The 25,334-nt window shown below is 42.1% G+C and overlaps 1 protein-coding gene across 1 annotated transcript in view; it reads left to right on the top strand.

Moving 5' to 3' along the window:
• The window catches only part of astn1 (astrotactin 1), a 2,216,244-nt gene that overhangs the window by 696,245 nt on the left and 1,494,665 nt on the right, over window positions 1-25,334 (top strand). Inside the window, exon 3 of the mRNA XM_060829548.1 lies at window positions 6,829-7,222. Within this exon, the coding sequence (XP_060685531.1) occupies window positions 6,829-7,222 (394 nt within the window). The remainder of the gene's footprint in view (window positions 1-6,828; window positions 7,223-25,334) is intronic.

Here is a 25,334-nt window from a genome sequence, read left to right as displayed (position 1 = left end):
GAAAGTAAATGAAGGGTACGTAGGTTAGTTTGATCTTAGAGTAGGATAAAAGGTTAGCAGAGCCGAAGGGCCTGTATGTGATGTATTGTTCAATTTCTACTTACGAAAGTGAAACCATTGTTGTTTTACCAAAAATCAATCAGATTTACCAAACTCCTTAAGGCAAGGATATCTGCCATCCTTACCTGGTCTGGCCTACCAGTGACTCCAGGCACACTATTGTTTGAGCTATCTCTCAAATGGCCACTCAGTTGTATCAATTGCTACCAAGTCTCAACAAAGAAACTGGACAGACCACCTGGCATCAACCTGGGCACCAGAAAGGACAATGGCAGAAATAGTCATAGAAATATACAGCCTGGAAATAGACCCTTCGGTCCAAGCCATCCGTGCGGACCAGATATCCCAACCCAATACAGTCCACTTGCGAGCACCCAGCCCATATCCCTCCAAACCCTTCCTATCCATATACCCATCCAAATGTCTATTAAATGTTGCAATAGTACCAGCCTCCTTCACATCCTCTGGCAGCTCATTCCATACAAGTACCACCCTCTGTGGGAAAAAGTTGCCCCTTAGGTCTCTTTTATATCTTTCCCCTCTCACCCTAAACCTATGCCCTCTAGTTCTGGACTCCCCGACCCCAGGGAAAAGACTTTGTCTACTTATCCTATCCATGCCCCTCATAATTTTGTAAACCTCTATAAGGTCACCCCTCAGCCTCCGAAGCTCCAGGGAAAACAAGCCCAGCCTGTTCAGCCTCTCCCTGTAGCTCAGATCCTCCAACCCTGGTAACATGCTTGTAAATCTTTTCTGAACCCTGTCAAGTTTCACAACATCTTTCCGATAGGAAGGAGACCAGAATTACATGCAATATTCTAACAGTGGCCTAACCAATGTCTTGTACAGCTGCAACATGACCTCCCAACTCAATACTCTGACCAATAAAGGAAAGCATACCAAATGCCTTCTTCACTATCCTATCTACCTGCAACTCCACTTTCAAGGAGCTATGCATTTGCACTCCAAGATCTCTTTGTTCAGCAACATTCCCTAGGACCTTACCATTAAGTGTATAAGTCCTGCTAAGATTTGCTTTCCCAAAATGCAGCACCTCGCATTTATCTGAATTAAACTCCATCTGCCACTTCTCAGCCCATTGGCCCATCTGGTCCAGATACTGTTGTAATTGAGGTAACCCTCTTCGCTGTCCACCACACCTCCAATTTTGGTGTCATCTGCAAACTTACTAACTGTACCTCTTATGCTCACATCCAAATCATTTATGTAAATGACAAAAAGTAGAGGGCCCAGCACTGATCCTTGTGGCACTCCACTGGTCACAGGCCTCCAGTCTGAAAAACAACCCTCCACCACCACCCTCTGTCTTCTACCTTTGAGCCAGTTCTGTATCCAAATGGCTAGCTCTCCCTGTACTCCGTGAGATCTAACCTTGCTAATCAGTCTCCCATGGGGAACCTTGTCGAACGCCTTACTGAAGTGCATATAGATCACATCTACTGCTCTGCCCTCATCAAACTTCTTTGTAACTTCTTCAAAAAGCTTATTCAAGTTTGTGAGTCATGATTTCCCACTCACAAAGCCATGTTGACTATCCCGAATCAGTCCTTCCCTTTCCAAATACATGTACATCCTGTCCCTCAGGATTCCCTCCAACAACTTGCCCACCACCAAGGTCAGGCTCATTGGTCTATAGTTCCCTGGCTTGCCTTTACCACCCTTCTAAAACAGTTGCACCACATTTGCCAACCTCCAGTCTTCCGGCACCTCACCTATGACTATCGTTGATACCAAATACCTCAGCAAGAGGCCCAGCAATCACTTTTCCAGCTTCCCACAGAGTTCTCGGGTACACCTGAACAGGCCCTGGGGAGTTATCCAATTTTAACCATTTCAATACATCCAGCACATCCTCCTCTGTTATCTGGATATTTTGCAAGATGTCACCATCTATTTCCCTGCAGTATATATCTTCCATATCCTTTTCCACAGTAAATACTGATGCAAAATAATCATTTAGTATCTCCCCCATTTTCTGTGGCTCCACACAAAGGCCGCCTTGCTGATCTTTGAGAGGCCCTATTCTCTCCCTAGTTACCCTTTTGTCCTTAATATATTTGTAAAAACCCTTTGGATTTTCCTTAATTCTATTTGCCAAAGTTATCTCATGTCCCCGTTTTGCCCTCCTGATTTCCCTCTTAAGTATACTCCTCCTTTCTTTCTGTTCTTCTAAGGATTCCCTTGATCTATCCTGTCTATACCTGACATATGCTTCCTTCTTTTTCTTAACCAAATCCTCAATTTCTTTAGTCATCCAGCATTCCCTATATCTACCAGCCTTCCCTTTCACCCCGACAGGAATATACTTTCTCTGGATTCTTGTTATCTCATTTCTGAAGGCTTCGCATTTTCCAGCCGTTCCTTTACCTGTGAACATCTGCCTCCAATCAGCTTTTGGAAGTTCTTGCCTAATACTGTTAAAATTGGCCTTTCTCCAATTTAGAACTTCAACTTTTAGATCTGGTCTATCCTTTTCCATCACTATTTTAAAACGAATAGAATTATAGTCTTATGGTCGCTGGCCCCAAAGTGCTCCCCCACTGACACCTCAGTCACCTGCCCTGCCTTATTTCCCAAGAATCGGTCAAGTTTTGCACCTTCGCCAGTAGGTACATCCACATACTGAATCAGAAAATTGTCTTGTACACACTTAAGAAATTCCTCTCCATCTAAACCTTTAACACTACGGCAGTCCCAGTCGATGTTTGGAAAGTTAAAATCCCATACCATAACTACCCAATTATTCTTGCAGATAGCTGAGATCTCCTTACAAGTTTGTTTCTCAATTTCCCTCTGACTATTGGGGGGTCTATAATACAATCCCAGTAAGGTGATCATCCCTTTCTTATTTCTCAGTACCAACCAAATAACTTCCTTGGATGTATTTCTGGGAATATCCTCCCTCAGCACAGATGTAATGCTATCTCTCATCAAAAATGCCACTCCCCCTCCCCTCTTGCCTCCTTTTCTATCCTTCCTGTAGCATTTGTATCCTGGGACATTACGCTGCCAGTCCTGCCCATCCCTGAGCTATGTTTCTGTAATTGCTATGATAACGCAGTCCCATGTTCCTAACCATGCCCCGAGTTCATCTGCCTTCCCTGTTAGGCCCCTTGCATTGAAATAAATGCAGTTTAATTTATTAGTCCTATTTTATCCCTGCCTGTCCTGACTGTTTGACTCACTTCTGTTCTCAGCTGTACCCATCTCAGATCAATATCTTTCCTCATTATCTCCCTGGGTCCTGCCCCCACCCACTCACCACCTCCTCCACACCCCCCCCCCCCCCCCGCCCCCCCACCTCACTAGTTTAAATCCTCCCAAGCAGTTCTAGCAAATTTCCCTGCCAGTATATTAGTCCCCTTCCAATTTAGGTGCAATCCTTCCTGCTTGTACAGGTCACTTCTACCCCAAAAGAGATTCCAAAGATCCAAAAATGTGAATCCTTCTTCCATACACCAGCCCCTCAGCCATGCATTCATCTGCTCTATCATCCAATTCCTGCCCTCACTTGCTCAGAGCACTGGGAGTAATCCAGATATTACTACCCTTGAGGTTCTCCTTTTTAAATTTCTGCCTAACTCTCTGTAATCTCCCTTCAGAGTCTCAACCTTTTCTTTCCAATGTCATTGGTTCCAATGTGGACAATGACCTCCTGCTGGCCCCTCTCACCCGTGAGAACATTCTGCACCCTCTCTGAGACATCCTTGATCCTGGCACTAGGGAAACAACGCACCATTCTGCTTTTTCTCTGCTGGCCGCAGAGACGTCTGTCTTTACCTCTGACTACAGAATCCCCTAACGCAATCGATCTTTTGGAAGCTGCCGTACCCCTCGTTGCATTAGAGCCAGTCTCAATACCAGAAACTTGGCTGTTCGTGCTCTTTTCGACAATGCAAATTCCTCCTTACTAACAGCTGGGGCTAGAGCCATAGTCATGCTCACGGAAGCATACCTTACAGACAATGTCTCAGACACCATAATCACCATCTATGCACGTGTCCTGTTCCATCGACAGGACAGACCCAGCTGATGTAGTGACACAGTGGTATACAGTTGGGATGGACTTACCCTAGGGGTCCTCAACATTGACTGCAGAATCTGTGAAGACTCATGACTTCCGGTTCATCATGGTCAAGGAGACCACCTGCCACATACTGTCCTCCCTTGATGGATAAATCGGTGCTCTCCTATGAGGGACAGCGCTTGGAGGAGACACTGAGAGTCGCAAAGCACAAAATGTACTCTGGCTGGAAGATTTCAGAGACCACCCATTAGTGATTGCGCTGGTCTGGTCCGAAAGGATATAGCTGCTCGACAGGATCTGTTGCAGGTGTGAGGGAACCAACAAAATGAAAAACACCTATTTGACTTTATCCTTACTAATGTGCCAGCTGCAGATACATCTGTTCTTTACAGTATCGGTAAGAGTGACCACCGCACAGTTCTTGTGGAAACTCAGTGCCATCTACATATTGAGGTTAACCTCCACCACGTTGTGTGTCACTTTCGCAGTGTGAAAAAATCAAACAAATCAAACAACTCAAGCCTGGGCATCAAATCCCACCATGGGAGATTTGAATTCAATAAAATATCTGGAGTTGAGAATCTACTTATGTTCTGTGACTATCGACAGCAGCAAAGTTGTTCTCCAACACAATCTGTAACCTCATTATCCAGCATATCCCCCCAAATCAACCGTGAACATCAAGCCAGGTGATCAACCTTGGTTCAACAGAGAGGGCAGGAGGGCAGACTAGGACCAGCACCTCATTCAAAATTAGGTGTCAACCTGGTGAAACTACCAAACGGGACTAATTGCATGCCCATCAGCACAAGCAACAAGTGACTGACAGAGCTAAATAATCCCACAATCAACAGATCAGATCTAAGCTCTGCTGACTCGCCATATCAAGTCATGAATGGTGGTAAACAATTAAACATTTCATTAGAGAAGTGGGATCCACAAATATCCCCACCCTCAATGACGGAAGAGCCCAAAGCATCATTGCAAATGACAAGGCTCAAAGAATTCACAACAATCTTCAGCCAGTGGTGCCAAATGGATGATCTATCTTGGCCTCTTCCAGTGGTCCCCAGCATCCCAGGTAATAGTCTCCAGCCAAATCATTCACTCCATGTGATGTCAAGAATCGTTTGGAGGCACTGGATACTGTAAAGGCTGTGGCCCTGGTATCTTTCCGGCAATAATACTAAAGACTCTGGAACTTGCCTGCTCTGAGAAATTAATTGGAGAATAAATTCACTTGTTTTGTTGATTTGAAATGTATGCAGTGTGTGCATATGTTCTTTCTGCCTGCAAAGAAAAAATGCCTTCATGTATTAATATTTGTAGTTTTTTTGCACACCACGTGTGACATGGCATGAGCCTGAGTGACAATCCTTAATTGGTTGTCGACATTAATACTACTTACACTCAGGATTATTTAGCAAATGTCCAGTTGCTGAATCACGTCAACTGTTGGACACTGTTGTAAGTGTTAGCTGAAGGAAGATGCTGTTTAATACCATTCATCAGTCTTTGTGATATACAGTCTACATACCTAGCATCACACAGGGACTGAAATTCAAGTGTGACATGATTCATTAATGTAATAGACAGGACGTCATTTTGGTTTGATGATGGCATTTTGTTAGTGGTGAGCACCACTTGTGTTATAATTGCACTGTATATCCATTTGAATTCTGAACTAAGGTCTGTCGAATGACATTTTCTTCTCTTTTCTGATGATGCAAATATTTTTGCTGAAATTATTTTTCAATTGATTGCCAGCAGCATTGTAAACTTCTATTCTGTATTTGTTCCTGCCATCATCATACTACCTACCACTGACTAAGGGAATATGAAAATTATATCTTTAATCTTTAACTAAATGCATATCTGCCTGGATTCATAGAAAGATTTTGAAGGATTGATTCACCTGGACTTGTATTTATTGTCCTTCCTATGAGAATACAGGGATTTTTTTTTGCCTTCTCAAATAATGTCCTTAAAATCTGTTGGACTATAAATTGATGTTGCATGACTTTTAATTTTATACACCCCCGTCCAACACCGGCACCTCCAAATCTTAAAATTAGAATGTAACAGAGTGATATCTCAACCGTCTTGAGCCTATGTAATCAGGAAAGTAGGTCAGTGCTCATGCTATTGTTTGTAGGCTTATAAACTGTGTGAGGGCTGCAATGGGCAGAACATTTTGAGTGCAGCCAAGTAGGATTTTTATAAGTTGAAAATGTCGGAAAATAAGTTCAAAATGTTAAGAAGAAGGATCCAAGATATTCGACAGGTTTCAAGATCCAAAGCGTATGAGTAAGAGTTGACAAGTTTGTCTGTTGTTTTCAACAGATTTCTCGGAGGTACAACACAGGAATATTCATATCACATTAACCAGAAGAATATTGATAGAGACAGAGATGCAACATTGCGACAGAGAGAATGTATGAGTGGATTTGAGGATCAGTTGCCTGACTGATAAATGTATTCAGACATTGCCTAAATACATTCAGAATTCCCTTTCACTGTTGATCTGTGTAGACACTAATTTTGCTGGAGGATAGGCTAACACTTGGGTTATCATCCACACTCCAACGTCATTGCTAATTGTAATTTTGAACACTCATGGAGACCTTTCACATGAAAAGCAAGATCTATGATTTCTATTCTGTTGAATTAAACCTACTACTGTTGTCGGATTGATGATGTTTTCTTGCATTCTTTTCCAGGCAGGGATGATCGCCTTGCTATTGGCAATTTTGTTCCTTGTGATGATTCTGTACACTCGGCGCAGATGGTGCAAACGGCGCCGTGTTCCACAGCCACAGAAAAGTGCCAGTGCAGAGGCAGCAAACGAAATCCACTACATCCCATCGGTGCTGATGGCCGGGCAGACTCGGGAGAGCGTGCGGAACACCCGACTGCAGGGTCACAACTCCAGCGGCTCCATCAGTATCCGGGAGACGCCGATACTCGACGGATATGAGTACGACATTGACGACCTTCGCCAACAGCTGCAGAGGGAGTGCATGAATGGCGGGGAGGATTTCGGCAGCCAGGTGACACGGACCTTGGATTCTCTACAAGGTTGTGATGAGAAAACCTGTCTGGATCTCACTCCAGGTCTGTACCAATGCACTGCTTTACTGAGACTGGGGTTTGCTGGGTGAATAGTTCTTGCTGATGAAACAGGCTGGGCTGAAGTGCTTGGTGATACCATTATCAGGTATATGCAATACTGCAGGAAAGAGTAAAGGTGACGATGTAAGAACTCATCAGGGCTTATGCCCGAAATGTCGAATTTCCTATTCCTTGGATGCTGCCTAACCTGCTGTGCTTTAACCAGCAACACATTTTCAACTTTACTTATTTCAGAAGTTTGTCTGCTCCGCTTCACTCAAAACTATAGGTTCCTACTCTTGAATGCATGTCGGTCAAAATTCATAGCATTTTATGTATCTTTTCCTCAGACTGATATTGTCTAATACAAACAATAGTAAATTTTGCATTATTTTGAGGGAAGTTACACATGGGGCTGACCCACATTTTGAGGTTTCCCAACTCGCGGTACTGTTAGAAAATATGGCATCGCAGTCACTTCTTCAATAGCGCGATAGTCGTGTTGCTGTGTAAGACCGTGCTATATTAGAATCGCACAATACAAATAGCACTTGAAGGTTTGGCAATCTAATCACACTATAACCAACACACGTTTTAAAAGTTTGCACTTGAGAAACAGTGTCCCCTATTTGTCAATCTCATTGTAGCCAATTCACGTTGACAAAACGCACGTTGCCGCAGAATGAATGGTGGCAGACAATATGATTGGGCCCATTTTACATCTATGGAGGCTGCTCCACCTTCTCCTCATCTTACTGACCGCTATTATACTTCCTGGACCAGGGAAGCAGCCACTCCCAATTTTTGACAAATGCAGAATTGTTTGGCATCTTCAACTCCTGACATCCATTGAATGCTTCTGCTTTTTAAAATCACCCAAGGATTCTCAAAGTCATTGAAGGATGATGCATTGTGAGTCTGTAAATGTTACTGGAGTTATTTCAGTAAAATGTTACTGGAGCTACAGCAGAATTCTCAGGGGCCAAACCATAAAATTGAGGGCTACTTTATAGATTTTTCAATCATATTCAAAATTAAAGAGAGAACATTCTTCAGGAAGGAACAGGATTAATGTTTACTTAAAGTAATTAATTCCAATAGACCTTTTCTTCAGAATTCTCTTTCAGAAGAAAAGTGTTTTCAGACTCAAAACATTCACTCTCTCTCTCATTCTTGGCAGATTCCCCCAGACCTGTTGAGTTTCTCCAACATTTTTCTCTTTTAATTTCAGATTTCTGGAATCCACAGTACTTTTGTTTTTATTATCAAGCATATTCATATCAGTCCCAACTCTGCCCATTTCATTGATATGTACAACTTAAATTTTGCCAAGTCATTATGGATCCCATCTTTTGCAAAATTCTCTTTTTGTTAAAATTTAAATATCTAAGTGCATGACTAAATGTGATGACTCAGGAAGGTTTGATTTTTTTTTCTTTTCTGGTCTGTCTGCCATTCTTCAGTTTCTTTTTAAATATCTTTACTTTATTTGGTCTCACTCATCTCTGATTTTCCGATGGGGTGTCTTCTGTTTCTTCATTTTCAATCATTTGCTCAGATCTCAGCTGATCATTCAGTTAAGATCTTATTGAATGGTAGGGATGGCAGGAGGACTGAACGCCTACTCCTTCGACTTCTGATATTCTTATGTTGCTGTTTTCCTTTCTTCATCCTCTGCTAGACAGTGAAAGTAGCATAATGGTCATGCAACTCACATAATTATACAGAAGGTCAAGCTAATGCTCTGAGGATCATCAGTCGAGGCCTCACCAGGATATTTGCTAGTATTTAGTCATAAATTTGCAACATACAGAATCTGTGCTGGTGACCATGACAACTATTGTCAACTGGTGTAAAAAGAAATGTGGTTCCTTCTACTGTCCTTGAAGGAAGGTGATCTGTCATCTTCTGCTTATTTGGACTATATGTGACTTCAGATCCACAATAATTCAGTTGACTGTTAAGCACCCAATGAAATTACTCAGCAAGTTGCTCAGTTCAGGGCACTTAGAAGTGGCCAAAAAGAGCTGGGCTTGCCAGTGACACGCACATCCCATTTGAAATAATTTTTAAATATTGCTTCAGGTGCATGCTCTTTCACTGTACCTGATAATAGTTGTGATCTTAAAGAAAGAGATTTGTTCATTGTTGTCCTTTGCTATCTTGATCGTTCGCAACCCTGGGAGCAAATGGTAACATGGTGGCTCAGTGGTTAGCACTGCTGCCTCACACTGCTAGGAACCCAGGTTCGATTCCAGCCTTGGACAACTGTCTGTGTGGAGTTTGAACATTCTCCCTGTGTCTGTGTGGGTTTCATCTGGGTACTTCAGTTTCCTCCCACAATTCAAGATATGCAGGTTAGGTGAATTGGCCATGCTAAATTACCCATTGTGTAAATGGATAGGTTAGATGTATTAGTCAGGGAGAAATGTAAAGTAATTGGATAGGGGAATGGATCTTTGTGGGGTACTCTTTGGAAAGTCAGTATGGACTTGTTGGGCCGAATGGCCTGTTTCTGCACTGTAGCAATTCTATGAAATGTGGTATTTTGTGAATGTACGATATACTATTTCAATTGTTTCATGATAAATAAGCCATCTTGCTTCAGAATTAGAAGACCATGGGAGATCATGCCCATTGAAGAGATATCATCTTGTTTGGTGCTCTAGATCAGCACTGATGTTTGTCTGAACTGACATTGCATAGCATAGGCACAGGCCCTTCAGCCCACCATGAAGAAATCCATACAGTCTCTTCAGGCAGAGATGGGTACTGTAGATGCTAGATATTAGAGTCAAGGTTAGAGCGGTGCTGGAAAAGCACAGCGGGTCTGAGGGCATCCGAGGAGCAGGAAAATCAAGAATGAGACTAGGACGCTCCAGGGTGGATAGATAAATGGGAAAGGGTTGGGGCTGGGGAGAAGGTGACTGAGAGTGCAATAGGTGGATGGAGGTGGGGGTGAAGGTGATAGGTCAGAGAGGAGGGTATAACGGATAGGTGGGACAGGTCATGAGGATGGTGCTGAGCTGGAAGGTTGGAACTGGGGAAATGAGGAGACTGGTAAAGTCCACGTTGATGCCATGTGGTTGAAGAATCCCGAGGCTGAAGATGAGGCGTTCGTCCTCCAGGCGTCGGGTGGTGAGGGAGTGGCAGTGGAGGAGGCCCAGGACCTGCATGTCCTTGACAGAGTGGGAGGGAGAGTTGAAATGTTCAGCACAGAGCGGTGGGGTTGATTGGTGCAGGTATTCCAGAGATGTTCTCTGAAGCATTCTGTGAGAAGGCGTCCAGTCTCCCCAATGTAAAGGAGACCGCATCGGGAGCAGCGGATGCAATAAATGATGTGGGTGGAAGTGCAGGTGAAACTTTGATGGATGTGGAAGGCTCCTTTGGGGCCTTGGACAGAAGTGAGGAGGAGGTGTGGGTGCACGTTTTGTGATTCCTGAGGTGGCAGAGGAAGGTGCCAGGAAGGGAGGATTGGTTGTTGGGGAGTGTGGACCTGACTAGGTAGTCACGGAGGGAATGGTCTTTGCAGAAAGCGGTAGGATGGGGAGGGAAATATATCCCTGGTGGTGGGTTCCATTTGTAGGCGGCGGAAATGTTGGCGGATGATGCGATTTGCGCGAAGGTTGTTGGAGTGGGAGATGAGGACCAGCAGGGTTCTGACCTTGTTGCAGTTAAAGGAAGCGTGGTTTGAGTGTGGAGGTGCAGGCTGTGGATGAGATGTGTTGGAGGGCATTTTCAAACACATGGGAGGGAAAATTGCAGTCTTTAAAGAAGGTGGCCATCTGGTGTGTTCTGGATCTCCTGGGAGCAGATGCAGCAGAGGTGGAGGAATTGGGAATATGGGTTAGTATTTTTGTAGGAGATAGGGTGGGAGGAGGTGCAATCCAGGTAGTTGTGGGAGTCAGTAGGTTTTTAAAAAATGTCAATGTTGAGTCGGTCATCGTTGATGAAGATGGAGAGGTCCAGGAAAGGGAGGGAGGTGTCAATGATCGTCCAGGTGAATTTAAGGTCTGGGTGGAATGAATTGATGAAGTTGATGAACTGCTCAACCTTTTCGCGAGAGCACGAGGCGGCACCAATGCCATCATCAATGTAGTGGAGGAAGAGGTGGGAAATGATTGGGAGTCCATCCAAAAGATGGGCTCCCCTCACCTCCATCCAAGGCCCCAAAGGAGCCTTCCACATCCATCAATGTTTCACCTGCACATCCACCGATATCGTTTATTGTATCCGTTGCTCCCTCTACATTAGGGAGACTGGTCGCCTGCTCACAGAATGCTTCAGAGAACATCTCCGGGACATCCACACCAATTAACCCCAGTGCCTCGTGTCCGAACATTTCAACTCCCCCCCAACCCCCAACCCCACTCTGCCAAGGACATGCAGGTCCTGGGCCTCCTCCACCACCACTCTCTCATGCCTGGAGGAAGAACAGCTCATCTTCCAGCTCAGGACCTTTCAACCCCAGGGCATCAATGTGGACTTCACCGGTTTCCTCATTTCCCCTTTCCAGCATTCCCCATGACCTGTCCCATTTGTTAATCTTCCTTCCCACCTGTCTGCTCTATCCTTCTCTCCAACCTATCACCTTCTCCCCACCTCCATCCACCTTTTGCACTCACAACCACCTTCTCCCCAGCCCCAACCCCCTCCCAATTATTTCTCTACTCCCGAGGCTCCCAGCCTCATTCCTGATGAAGGGCTTTTGCCTGAAACGTTGATTTTCCTGCTCCTGGGATGCCGTCTGACCTGCTGTGCTTTTCCAGCACCACTCTAATCTAGACCCCACACAGTACCTTTGACAGGGCAAGCACTGTCTTTCAGATGAGATATTTAAGTATAACCCTTTTCACTCTGTCAGGTAGAAATAAGTTGCTTCTCCCTACAGTAGATGTATGACACACACACAAAATATAGACTTTAGTTTTTACAAAGTGAGCACTTCAGTTGTAAAGCAAACTGCAGTCAAGATGCCGAGAGGTCTTTTCCATGTCTGTTGGTTGGAAAGATTTGCGCAAGGTCCCGGAAACCAGTCTGAATGTTTGGACAAGAGATTAGATGCATTGTGATGAAAGGTATGAGTTTTTTTTATTTGTATTAACATATTAATTTGATAGTTTGGAGTTTAAACTAGTGGCACATGGGTGTTGGTATCTTTTGTGAAGGTGTTAAAAAAAACTAGGTCAGTCTTTCCAGAACCATATTTTAAATCAGTATATGGTTACCAGAATGTTATAGACATTTGTTGATAATGTGAGATTTTACAACAGGAGAGAGAAAACATTGAAAGTTTGCTCTTTGGTTTAGAGTAAACAAGAATTGATTTTAGTTTAGAACAACAAATTAAAGGGAGGTAATGGCCTAGTGGTATTATCACTAGACTACTAATCCAGAGACCCAGGTAACAAATGGGATTTGAATCTCAGTGGAATTTGAATTTTACGAAAAGTCTGGAATTGAGTGTAATTATGTCTAATAACTATTGTCAGTTGTCAGAAAACCCCACCTGGTTCGCTAATGTCCTTTAAGGAAGGGAACTACCATCCTTACCTGATCAGGCCTGTATGTGACTCCGGGCCCACAACAATGTGATTGATTCTGAACTACTCTCTGGGCAATTTGGCATGGCCAATAAATACTGTGCAGGCCACCGACCTCACTATCTGATAAATACATCAAAAAATAAGGTTTTGCTCAGTCTAACAAGGACCTTTGTTATCTAAATTAGATTGATATGATTTAAATTTCTTTTATTTCATGCAATAATCCACTATCTAATTGTTAAAATCAAATCTGAAGCCCTCTGAGTTTATGTTTCAATGAAAGAATTCCAGTTTGAATTAAAACAAGTGTATCAAACCAGTTTTCATTCTGTAAACAGACTAGTCTAGTAGTAACACCTAACTGGGCAAGTGTTTGTGATATACCAGTGATACGTCTCTGAAATTTAACACATCTTTCCTGGATTGATGACTGTTCTTATCCAAATAATCAAAAAACTGGTTCACAATAATCCATAAGACTTCTCAACTTCAGGTGAAAATTGAAAGAATGAGTGTGTCAGAACTTTATTCTTAAAATGACATGTGGAAGAGTGAAATTTGAACACAAATTTGTGTCAATGACCAAGTCTTCAGAGACCATTTTTGAGGGCAACGGCAAATAGATATTCTGGTCAGGTTTCTAAAAAGGGCCATTTACTCAGGCACATTTTTGAAGCAGCAGGAGAGAGAGAGAGAGAGAGAGAGAGAGATCCAGATCAGCAAAGTAGAGAATTTGGGCTCGTTCTACAGCTTTCATCTGTCAATGTACTTGAAGAACCAAACCAGAATTTTAGTCAGGCACTTAGGCAATAACCTCAAATGGTGTGAACTTAGTCAAAATTATACCATCAAGCAACAAGATGCTGTGAATTCAGATTCATTAGTCTGTAAACTCTATTCTTTCAGCCAACCAAGAACAAATCAGAACCTGAAACATTTGCCTGACTTCATCTCGAGAGAAACAAGTGTGGCAAGCAATTTTGACACCTAAATGCATGTTACCTCTTTTGGAAACAAAACCAGGAACTGCTGGAAAAGCTCAGCAGGTCTGGCAACATCTGTGGAGAGAACCTCTTTTGGAATTTTGTGTGCAAGTGTGTGTAACTGGGTATGTGACATGTGAATGGATACAGTTGTGAATGAAGTTTGGGTATCGCGTAAGACATATTTATTTATCCTTTTCAAAACTCAGGAGAAAACTTGTCATTTATCTCCTCTTGACAGTCCCTGAAATTATGGGTTAAAAAACATTATTAGGAGCGTATCTGTCTTTGTGTGGTCAAGAGGTGGAAAAGAACCATCCTATGCTGCTGTAAATCCTGCAAGAGTTTAATTGATTTTTAAGTGTTTTAGGATATATGAAGGTTATGAATTACACAATGTAAATATAACATATTCCTTCTTTTCAGAGCCTTTCCTCCTTGATATCTGTTCAATATAATCTCTTTGAAAAAAATCCCGATTTATAAGCCAACCCCAAAAAGCTCTATTAAATGTTACTTTTAGAAATTCATTGCCAGTAACTATACCAATGTTGAGTGAGCAATTCCAGTTGTTCAAAGGGATTGGTTGTACATATTGGTACACATTTTAATTTCTAGACTTCTGGTGTTTGCCTTAATGTACCAAGAACATTTTCCGATTGATTTAGTGTGCCCATTGTACATCACTGATATTGACTTTCCCAAATTATATTTTAAAGTTCGGATTATTACTCATTCAAACACCAAGTGTGAATTCCCCCTACCGAAACTGAAGAGGAAATCAATCAGCATATTTGGAAAAGTGTAGGTATGCTGGATGTTGTCATTACTCAAAAAAAAATTACACAGTATGAAATAGCTTAAGGAAGAATACTAGCAGTGCACATCCTACTTATAAAAAAAAACCTGTTAATGCTGGAAATCAGACACAAAACCCAAATTGCTCCAAAACTCAACAGGTCTGGCAGCATCTGTAGAGAAAACAGAGTTAGTGTTTCACGTCGAATGACCCTTCTTCAGAATAACCTACTTCATCTTAGTATAAAAGGACGCAGAAAATATAGACCAAACAATGAGCAATGAACTTGCCAAAAAAAAGGTAACCCGAGCAAGGATACCTGATTGCGAAAGTTGCAAACTATACTTTAGTCTTGTTGTGGCTTTTTGAAGTTTCCTCTGTGGTATTATTGGAACACTTTGAAGATGGGTATACACTGAATGAACCCAGTGCAAGAATTGATGACATTACTGCATGACTGCAATGATTACATTTCATTTCCATAGTGAACACACTCGCACAAAAATAAATCCATCAGACCATTTGATGCTCCATTACCAAAGCAATTAAATGTTGATGATGTGAAGAATCATTAATCAATCCCAATACCGATGGACATTTTGGTAATCTGCAGAGCACTTTTGGCCCTCAGGCGATGCTGGGAAAAATAGTGTTTCAACATGCAAGGAAAACCACAGTGACAGCCAGTAAAAAAGGCATGTTTTCTTTCAAAGTAAAGTGCATTTTAATGCTGTAGCTTTACATTTTTTTCTCCCTCTGTTTGTATCATTGGATTTTATGTTCTAGTTATAACAAATTCTGAAATGTTGACTGTTGATTATTGGGGACAAAGGGGTTCATCGTTTGTTCCCTCCACGGCCACTGCCAAAGCGTCACTGCCATAGCGAGGAGGGACAGACCGGACCCACCAAGTCACCAATGCTGAAGCCGTTGTCACATCAGTTGGCGCCCAAAGTTGTCACACTGCTGTCATAGCCATGAGGAATGAACCAGAACCACCATACCACCACCGTTATAGCCACCGCTGAGATCACTGGCAGGAGGAATGGATCAGACCCACCGACAGTGAAGCCTACAATAAACCCACGGCCACAATGGCCATGAGGAACGGATATCTGGATCCACCACACTGCCACAGCATACCTTCACAACTAGCTTCCTCCACCACAGCTGCAGAAAAGAAGCAAAGGTGAACTTTTGATACAAAACAGAAATGAAGAAGTAAAACAAAAAAGGAGCTATGAAGAATGCAACTGGCCAGATGAGCGGGACTGGGAACATATGGGCACAGAGCCTGAACACTTCCTATTGCTGCCACCATCTTGATTCATCTTTTTTCTCCATGCAGGTAACTTATTTGAAAATCATCACTTTTTCAGTTTTATAGATCATTTATGCCATAAAGCGATGATTGTGTTCCTCTGCAATCTTGTGCTATTGAAAATCGAGCTGTGGAAAACCGCTCATAGAAAAATGCTATACCCGTTCAGTAGGAAGTTCACGTTATCCAAGCAACATCCACAGCTCATCAATTATATTCTAGCCAATTCGCACTGATGAAACCTGCATTATAGCAGAAGGGCTTATGCCCGAAACGTCGAATTTCCTGTTCCTTGGATGCTGCCTGACCTGCTGCGCTTTTCCAGCAACACATTTTCAGCTATTATAGCAGAACAACCAGCATTGAATTCCATTTGAGTGATGGTAGAGTCCTGCTTACTATTTTCCTTGCATGATCCATTCCTTAATGAGACCAATTTTCTCCTGTTTCACAGATGTCCATGGAAGCATTTTAATTGCATCAGTATATTTCTCCCTGCTTCCAGAGTGCTACTAGCTTGTTTGTAATCTCCAATATCTTCAATCTCACGAACACATTTCATTTGATAAGCACAAACGAAAGACCATTAAATCCTTTGTTTCTTCGAGAAATAAAGAACTAGCACTCTAGCCTTCCAATTAATTCTGGATATTTTTGCTCATCATCTAGAGGCCAATAAAATATATGTATGAGGAAGAGCTTCTGAGTATTTAAGTCCTGAATTTGTCTTTCACTAGATTGACGTTCAGGCTCCTTGACAAAACTTTGAAGTTTAAATTAAAGTTCTTCTCTAGTTATAACTTTTTCAAGCTACTTACAATATATTAGCTCTTTAAGATTACCTCTCAGTCCTTCTGAGACCAGGAAACTCGGACATTTCTCTGATTTTTCTGGCTGCCTTATTCCTCAAACACTGGCGTTCATTCTTATGTCCATTCTCTAAATGTTGCCCCTCTGTTCAAAACTGGAGATAGACAGAGAAATCGTGTGCCCTTGTGCTTGTTCTGCTTTGGGCACATAGTCCCAAGTTGCACCCTCAGACCTCCAATTTTTCCTGGTGCACAGAATTGGAAACTATACTCACAGTGAGTTTGGACTTCATTAAGCCTGTTTCACAAGACTACTTGGCTTTTGTCCATTATTCCTTTACTTATACACCTGTCAAAACCTCAGGCTTCACTATGATAGAAAGCAACTATGGCTGCGTTGGACAATCACACACAGCTTGGTCATTCATGGAACGCAACTAGCGTCTTTGATCATTACCTTATGCAATATTTGGACAATCGCATTCAAAGATGTGAACCTCAAAAGCTCCTCCAAATTCTATTCCACGTACAAATGAAAAATCTTGGAAGAATAGTAGGCCATATTCTATTTACACCTGACTGTAGGCCTGAATCATCCTTTTTTTCAGCTCAGTCCACATTGTATTGAGTTTCTCAGAGGTGCTGTCACCGCCAGGCACAATGAATTGTCTCGCTGTATTTTACCAAACTCACCTCATTAATGACCTGACACATCCTGTAGCATCTCTCACACCGATCTTTGCAACGGAGGCCATGGCACCAGATCAAGCCAGCCTAGTCTGAGAATCCTACCTGTGTTAGCTTTATAGAGGTAAGGCCAGTACTTTATGAAGAGGGATAATGTCCTTATCCACTCTACCAGGTTAAGCACCACTTTGTTCTCTCTGACACCTCACATTCACTCTATCTCTGTTTATGTAGCCACCTCTCATCAAGACTCTGCCTACTCTACCGCTCTCTCAATTGCCTGCATTATCTTTCCATCTGTTGTCACCCACCCAATCCCTGATGCCACTAATGTTGCATGCCCTCTGTGGTGCCTACTCACTTGCTCAGGAAACCTCCCCACTACGCCAACAGCAATAACTGTGCCATCTGCTTTCATCTTCCATTATATCTGCCTCTTTCCCTCTCTCACAGCATCCCTGCCTTGTCTTGCCTTGAAAGGGCAAAGCTCAAACAACAAGGCAAAGTAATGCAAGGCAAGGACGCTGTGAGTATGGTCAGGGTCAGTAAGCGCTTTGATAGCCAGGCCCAGTCCATAAGCTGGCATATGTCTCTGAGTGCATAGTATCCTTGCTGCAGCATTGCGATGATAGGTGCAGCAGCATCCTGTTACCGGGTCAGAGATGTGCTCTAAGGGTTTTCAGAGGCTGGTACATGTCAGATGCAAATGTCTGTGTGCATGTGGACATGGATCATGCCCAGAAATGTTGGTGCCTGGTTTCCAACATGGAGGTTTGTTGGAGCAAGCATCCATCTGAATTTGCCAGGTCCTTGCTCTGGTTTCTGTACAAGAGTTTTCTCAGCATTGAGCTTGTTTGATGGATTTGGTCAGAGAGAGTCATAGAGAATCAAAGAGTTTTTAACTGTTCAGAAAATGTCCCTTTGATTTGTCATGTCTTTGTTAGTCATCAAGCAACCATCTATTCTAGTCCCATTTTCCAGCACTTGGACTGTAGCCATGTATATGCTGGCATTTCAAGTGCTCAGCTAAATACTACTTAAAGTGATCCTGCCTCTACCGTCCTTTAAAGCAATGAGTTGCAGGTGCCCATACCTTCAGAGAGAAATATGAAATCCTCAAATCCCCTCTAACCTGCCTGCTTAAGGTAAAACTGTGCTGCATGGTTATTGACACACTACTAAGAGGAAATGTTTCTCTCTATTTTGCCCTATCTGTGCCCCTCATAACTTCCTCGGCCCTCTGTCCTCTTGTGAAAGGTATAAAAGATGGCTCAAGTTTATTTCAATATTGAGATGGGCCTCACTGCACTTACTGTTCCAATCTACCACATATCACACACAAACCATGTCACTCAGGCCCCTATAAAATTCCGCCCACTTTGTCATTTCTTAAATTCAAAAATGACAAACCTTCCAGTGGATTCATACCAAACCAATTCACCTGTGATCATGTACTATTGCTTATCCATACATGTAGCCTTTGTTATCCACAGGACAGAGATCCAGATTTCTCTCTGACATCTTGAGAAACTTAATCTTCCATTTAAAAAAAAATTTTAAAAAACCATGATGGTCTTGAGTTGCCATTAAAATCCAACTGGTTCACTTTCCTTTCTGGAAAGAAACCTGCCATCCTTACCTGGTCTTGGCCTATACATGACTCTAGTCTCACGCCAACATCACTGGTTTGACAGCTTTCTCATGCGGCCAGCGTGGGTACTTGGTGGTGCCCAATTTTGGGTCAGGTTTCAGAAAGCACGCCATCATTTGGACTGATGGTATTTTCCGGCATCCCGATAACATTGCAAAATCACCCTCGACTGACGGCAAATGTAAACAAGGGCATTGCTTGCACTGTCTCCATCGAAATGATGAATCAGAGCACATGCTCCCATAATGCCCTTCCCTTTCTTACGCAAGAGATTCCTGAAGATGATCAACTCAAACTATTTTCTTTGTAGGCACGGTGGCTCAGTAGTTAGCACTGCTGCCCTGTAATGCCAGGGATCCAGGTTCAATTCCAGCTTTGGGTGATTGCCTGGATGGAGTTTGCACATTCTCCCAGTGCCTTTGTGGGTTTCATCTGGGTCCTTCAGTTTCCTCTCACAGTCCAAAGATGTGCAGTTGAGGTGGATAGGCCATGCTCAATTTCCCACAGTGTCCAGGTATGTGCACATTAACACTATGCAGGGTTACACAGTAATAAGGGTATGGGGGTGCGTCTGGGTGGGATGTTGTTTAGAGGGTCAGTGTAGACCTGATGGGCTGAATGCCAGCATCCACACTGCAGGGATTCTGCAATTCTTTCAAGTGGAACTCCAGGAATAGATCAGAGAACAAGTGGGAGTTGAGCCCTGACTCGTTTGCCCTAGTTGATACATACGGAATTGGAGAAGTAGGACATTCAGCCCCTCAATCCTGCTCCACCATTTAGTCTGATCACAGCTGGGCTGTTTCATATATCAATATTACCACCTCTCTCCAATAGGCTTTAATCCTAATTTGATTCCTTAGCCTAACAAGAATCTAGTCACCTTGATCTTAGAAAAAAACCATGGCTCTGTCTCCACCACCTTCAAAGGCAGAGTTCCAAATTCACATAACCGGCTAAGAGGAAAAGATGTCATCTCATTTCTGTCCTAAAGAGTGACTCCCCAATTTTAAATTCACAGCTGAGTCTCCCAAATTGAATCACCTTTCTGTGGGCAATAAAATCCTTAAAAACTCATTGGCCTTAGAGGCATCTTCCACTGAGCTGACTGAAGGTTTATCAACCACCCAAGGGGGAGTGCATGTGCCAAATACAAATACTCATTATTTTCTTGCAAACAGAAAGTATGTTTGGTGCTAATTACACCATTGACCTCATGCATATCTACAGGAGAGGTGATCGCCCAGTGGTATTGTTACAGGATTACAGAGGAACCTTGATTATCCAAAGGCCATGGGCCGGGACTATTTCACTCTGTTAATCGAATGTCAGGCAACATAGTTTAGCCATGCATCGGGACCTTGCGATTTTGTTCGGATAATCCAAAATTCGAGGTTCCTCTATGATCATCCTGAGACCTAGGTAGTATCCTGGGGACCTGTGTTCAAATCTCACCACAACAGGTGGTGGAATTTGGATTCGATATAAATCTGGAATTAAGCATTTAATGATGACCAGGGATCCATTGTCAATTGTTGGAAAAACCCACCTGGTTCATTGCTGTCCTTTAGGGAAGGAAACTGCCATCCTTACTTGGACTGGACTACATGTGACTGCAGACCCACAGAAGCTTGGTTGACCCTTAAACTGCCGTCTGAGGCAATTAGGAATTGGCAATAAATGCTGGCCTAGCCAGCTTCACCCTTGGCAGAGTTGAACCCAAGTCAAGAGTGTGGTGCCGGAAAAGCACACAAGTCAAGCAGCATTCGAGGAGCAGGAGAATCAATGTTTCGGGCATAAGCCCTTCATCAGGAAACGGGCTTATACCCGAAACGTCAATTCTCTTGCTCCTCAGATGCTGACTGACCTGCTGTGCTTTTCCAGCATCACACTCTCGACTCTGATCTCCAACATCTGCAGTCCTCACTTTCTCCAGAGTTGAACTAATCCCATTCTCATTTGATGTCTACTCACGTCAACGAACAACAGGACTAACTAAGTAGTGAATGAATCATCAACCTTTGTTGAAATTTGATGTCTAGAAGTCAAGACATGAGATCGACTGTGAGTTAATTGCCATTCAAGCTCAAATCAGCAGAGAAAGGACTTTGAACTGCAGCTTTTCTGTGATGAACTTAATCATTAGATAAACTCCCAGGCTACTTGAATAAATGACTATACCTTTTGAATTGTGCATGCATGTTTGGTGTCAATGCCTTTCATGGTTTTGAAGAAAATGTTCAGGACTTGTGTTTTAACTATAACCAAGTGTTTCCAATAAGGAATGCACTTCATAGTGCACTTCAATTTTTCAATGAATTGAAATGACTCCCAAGCCTGTTGTCTAATGTATGTAGAATGCAGACATATAATCTGATTTCACTTGAGATATTGAATAATTTGTTATTTCTAAAATAGGACCTGCATTTCTTTGCCTTTTGAATACTTATGTTTATTTCAACAACTAGGCAAACAGCATTATAATTTGTGTAAGGGATCATTTGTCTTTCTCATGCAATTTATTTGTGCAGCATGTTAGAAGTAGCTAAAAGGCACAGTCAACTGTAGCTCATGCTCTGGCCAATTAAACTTTGAAAGCTGAGGGTATAGAACTTCAGCATATTAAGTGTAGCACTAATTGCATGGTGTATGTTCCTTTATGGTCTCTTAAATGTAAAATTGAAGATGATCTTACTGTATTTTTTTCTGTTTATGTCTGCCTGTCACAGTGAACATATTTCAAATTTTGTTAATTAATGTATAATAGTGAAGGTGCCAAAGAATTTTGGAATTCTAAAATAATTTTGAGCATTGCTTTCTCACACAAGTTGAGAAAGTTGAAGCTGTTTGATTCTTTTGTCAGGTGGCCAATATCACTGAAAGCATTGCAGATGGCATATTAAACTCCGTCTGAGTCATTGGCAGCTCAATGCAATTAAGCATCTCGCTGTTGCAGGCTCAGAATTTAGCACAGTGACACCTTCAACAGAAATAGAATAATGAAGTTTTTGATCGCATGTATCTTGTGAGATAATTAAACCTTGGCTTATATTGGCACTGTATTACACTTCAATGTTTTATGTCAAAAATTGCATCATCTTAGAAACTGGAGAAGCCGAGTAAAGTGCGGAAGAATGAATTTGCTAAAATGCTCTGAAGCAATCGCAGTTTTATGGGAGTTACATTAGATTTTGATTAGATTCCCTACAGTTTGGAAACAGGCCCTTTGGCCCAACCAGTCCACACCGACCCTCCGAAGAATAACCCACCCATTTCCCTCTGACTAATTCACCTAACACTATAGGCAATTTAGCATGGCCAATTCACCTGACCTGCACATCTTTGGACTGTGGGAGGAAACCGGAACACCTGGAAGAAACCCACGCAGACACCGGGAGAACGTGCAAACTCCACACAGACAGTCACCTGAGGCTGGAATCAAACCTGGGATCCTGGTGCTGTGAGGCAGCAGTACTAACCACTGAGCCACTGTGTCCTAAAAACATAAGTGTCCAGACTACTTGTGTTTGATTTCTGTGGAAAGCTCTTTTCCTGTTAACTTGCAATGGTGAGATTGCATTGTCTCTATAGCAATATGTGCTTCAACCATTGGTAACATATTCCCTGTTTGTACAAATATGGTCATGCTATTTAATTAGCTAAGTTTAAGATTCAGTAATTTGGGAATGGCCTGTTTTCAGTGTTTTTCCCTGACGCGGGTATTAAATGACATAACAGTGTATGCACTTAATTTGAAGCATACTTTCTCTAATATATTCCATTTCCTTATTTTTGTAAGACTGGAGTTCTAATAGGATGATATAAAAGAAATTGAATATTGCACTAAATTCCATGTATCAGCACACACATCAATGTAGTTTGATGTAAAGTAAACAGGTTATACTGAATAAAAGTGCTGAAATATATTTAAATGGGAGATGTTATAAAAACAATTACAGTGGAAGTAAGGAAGCACATATCTATCTATATTGGAGCTTTTTTGTTTAAAGGGAATAACTATTGTCCATTGAAGTTATATGTTTTGTTAAATTTAAATGGAAATAAGCAATTTAGGTATCAATTTGCTGGAGTGCTCATTAATTTAGAAAGGGTGAAGTGCATTCAATAATACAACATTCTGAGCTTCTGTTCTGATATTTTCTTGCATTTAATAGAAATTGGTTATAGTATGTTTCCAGTCTGTAACCAGTGACAATAGTTACCACAAACTAGGGTCAGATGACAATCCAGCATTACATAGCATGACTGAATTTTATAACAAAAACATGCCTATCAAGGCCAACACCACTTGGCTGATCATGTCAGAGTTTAAGGTCAGTGTGGGCCTCATCTCACCTTATTTCATATAAAACTATTAGCATATTCTTCTATTTCTTTCTCCTGTTGCGTTCCTCCAGTTTGCTCTTGGATGCAGAATGCTATTTGCCTAAACTACACTACGTGCCAGAAAATTTTGCATTCAAGTCACTCTTTGGGTGGCGATATTTTTCCTGAATACTTTATTGGGCTTATTGGAAACCATCCTATGTTATGACACTTGAATTATGACTCTTATCTCAAGGCTTAGTGCTGCTGAAGCTTAGTAAGTGCTTTAGGAAGTTTGAATTCGTGTGTGGTGAAACACAAGGAATGGATGGAATGCAGCCAGACCAGGGAAGAGATAGTCAGTGAAGGGCGAATTCCGTCTCTCAGGTAATGGACTTTGATAGGGCAGAAGAAAGTTGATGGGTGCACATAAACACAACAATGCTGAGTGCATTATCAAATAATCCACAGAACCTGTTGTGGTCATGAAGGCCAAGGATCATGAAGGATGGCATCTGACTTTATGCAAAACTTGAAACTTCTCCCTTTTCAGCGTTAGAAATAGCAGCCAGTTCCATGACTACAGTTGCTGAACCAACTGCGAGGCAGCATCACAGGGGAAATGTTTTAGTTTTCTTTCTAACGCAGCTCAAGAGGGAGCTCACACTGAGGTCATGAAATTAATGCTAGCTGTAATGCAAGCGTATCTCATTGCCATATGGTCTTAGACTATTGCAATTATGACTGAATAAGAGTGCTCAATGGGCAGACAGAATCTTCCCACAGGTCAGCAAGCTGTGCTCCAAGCATATGACTTGCATTGAAAAGGCTTTGCCTGAGGGTGTAGCAATGGCTTGGGACCAAACGGATCCTTTTTAAAGAGAACAGCATCCATCCTACCACCACTGTCACTCAGGCAGACACTCGTAAACTGCTGACGAGATTCCGACAAGACCATTTATATTATGCAGCCTTTGTTTGTCATGCATTCTGGTAACGATGTAAAGGAAATCTAGGCCAGATCCAGGTTTGCGGGTGTTATCTCCACATTTGAGGTATTTTACTGAAAAGGCCAGCATTTATTGTCATCCATAATGAACAACAATGTCCAAGCATCAATTCCTACAATGCACCACTTCTGGCCTTTTGTCAGACTGAGTAAATACTTCTAATTAATGTTTTATCCATCTATCCATACAGCTTCTACTCTCCTGGCTTTCTCTGTTCTAACTTTAGACATGAGTGCGCTATTTAATTTAAACTTATTTAACTTATTGAACCATTTTAGAAATGAAAAATATATGATTAAATCTGCTTCATCGTGATGTCAAAAGAATTGTCTCTACAAATATAGTGTAATGAGGACCTGCAACACTGTGGAAAATTATTGCAATAATGAGCAGTTTCTATCCTTTGGTGTCATTCTGGGCATAGCCTGATCTTTTGCTAAAATGATTCATAATTTCTCCACTCGGGCATCCAAATTGCAGATCCCTAAGTACCAGTATCGAAAGGGGGATAGTTAGGTAGAGCAAAGTCTGAGGGCGAGCACAAAGTGAAGCCAACACCAGTAAAGTACAAGATGGTATTACTGTTTTTTTAATTGAAAGTCATACTTGATGGAATTAAATGGAATAGTCTGCCTCGTCACTTGTGGTTTGTGATTTGAGTTAATTCAAAAGCCCTGAAATCAGGGCCATTATTTCAACAGACAATTCCTGGAGGTCATCCTAATCCCTGAGTGGACTGCCTTTTGAGGTTGAAATCTGTTCTCTGTTGATGAGTGTGACGAGTTCTGATGACTTGCTGAAAGGCATTAAGTAGAAACCTTCAGAAAATGATTATCAAAAAATAAAATGTGTCTATAATCATTCGGATATCTTGTCGACACAGACAAGTTTCCGCACTGTACAACTCTGATTCTATATCACTATATGTTGTTGAGAGCACAGAATGAAAGTTTGATCCTTTGATGTTTTGAATTAATACGAAT

Source organism: Hemiscyllium ocellatum, chromosome 9, assembly GCF_020745735.1.
Source record: "Hemiscyllium ocellatum isolate sHemOce1 chromosome 9, sHemOce1.pat.X.cur, whole genome shotgun sequence".
Classification (NCBI taxonomy): Eukaryota; Metazoa; Chordata; class Chondrichthyes; order Orectolobiformes; family Hemiscylliidae; genus Hemiscyllium; species Hemiscyllium ocellatum.
The sequence above is the reverse complement of the archived record's forward strand: the minus strand, read 5'-3'. Positions and strand labels throughout refer to the sequence as shown.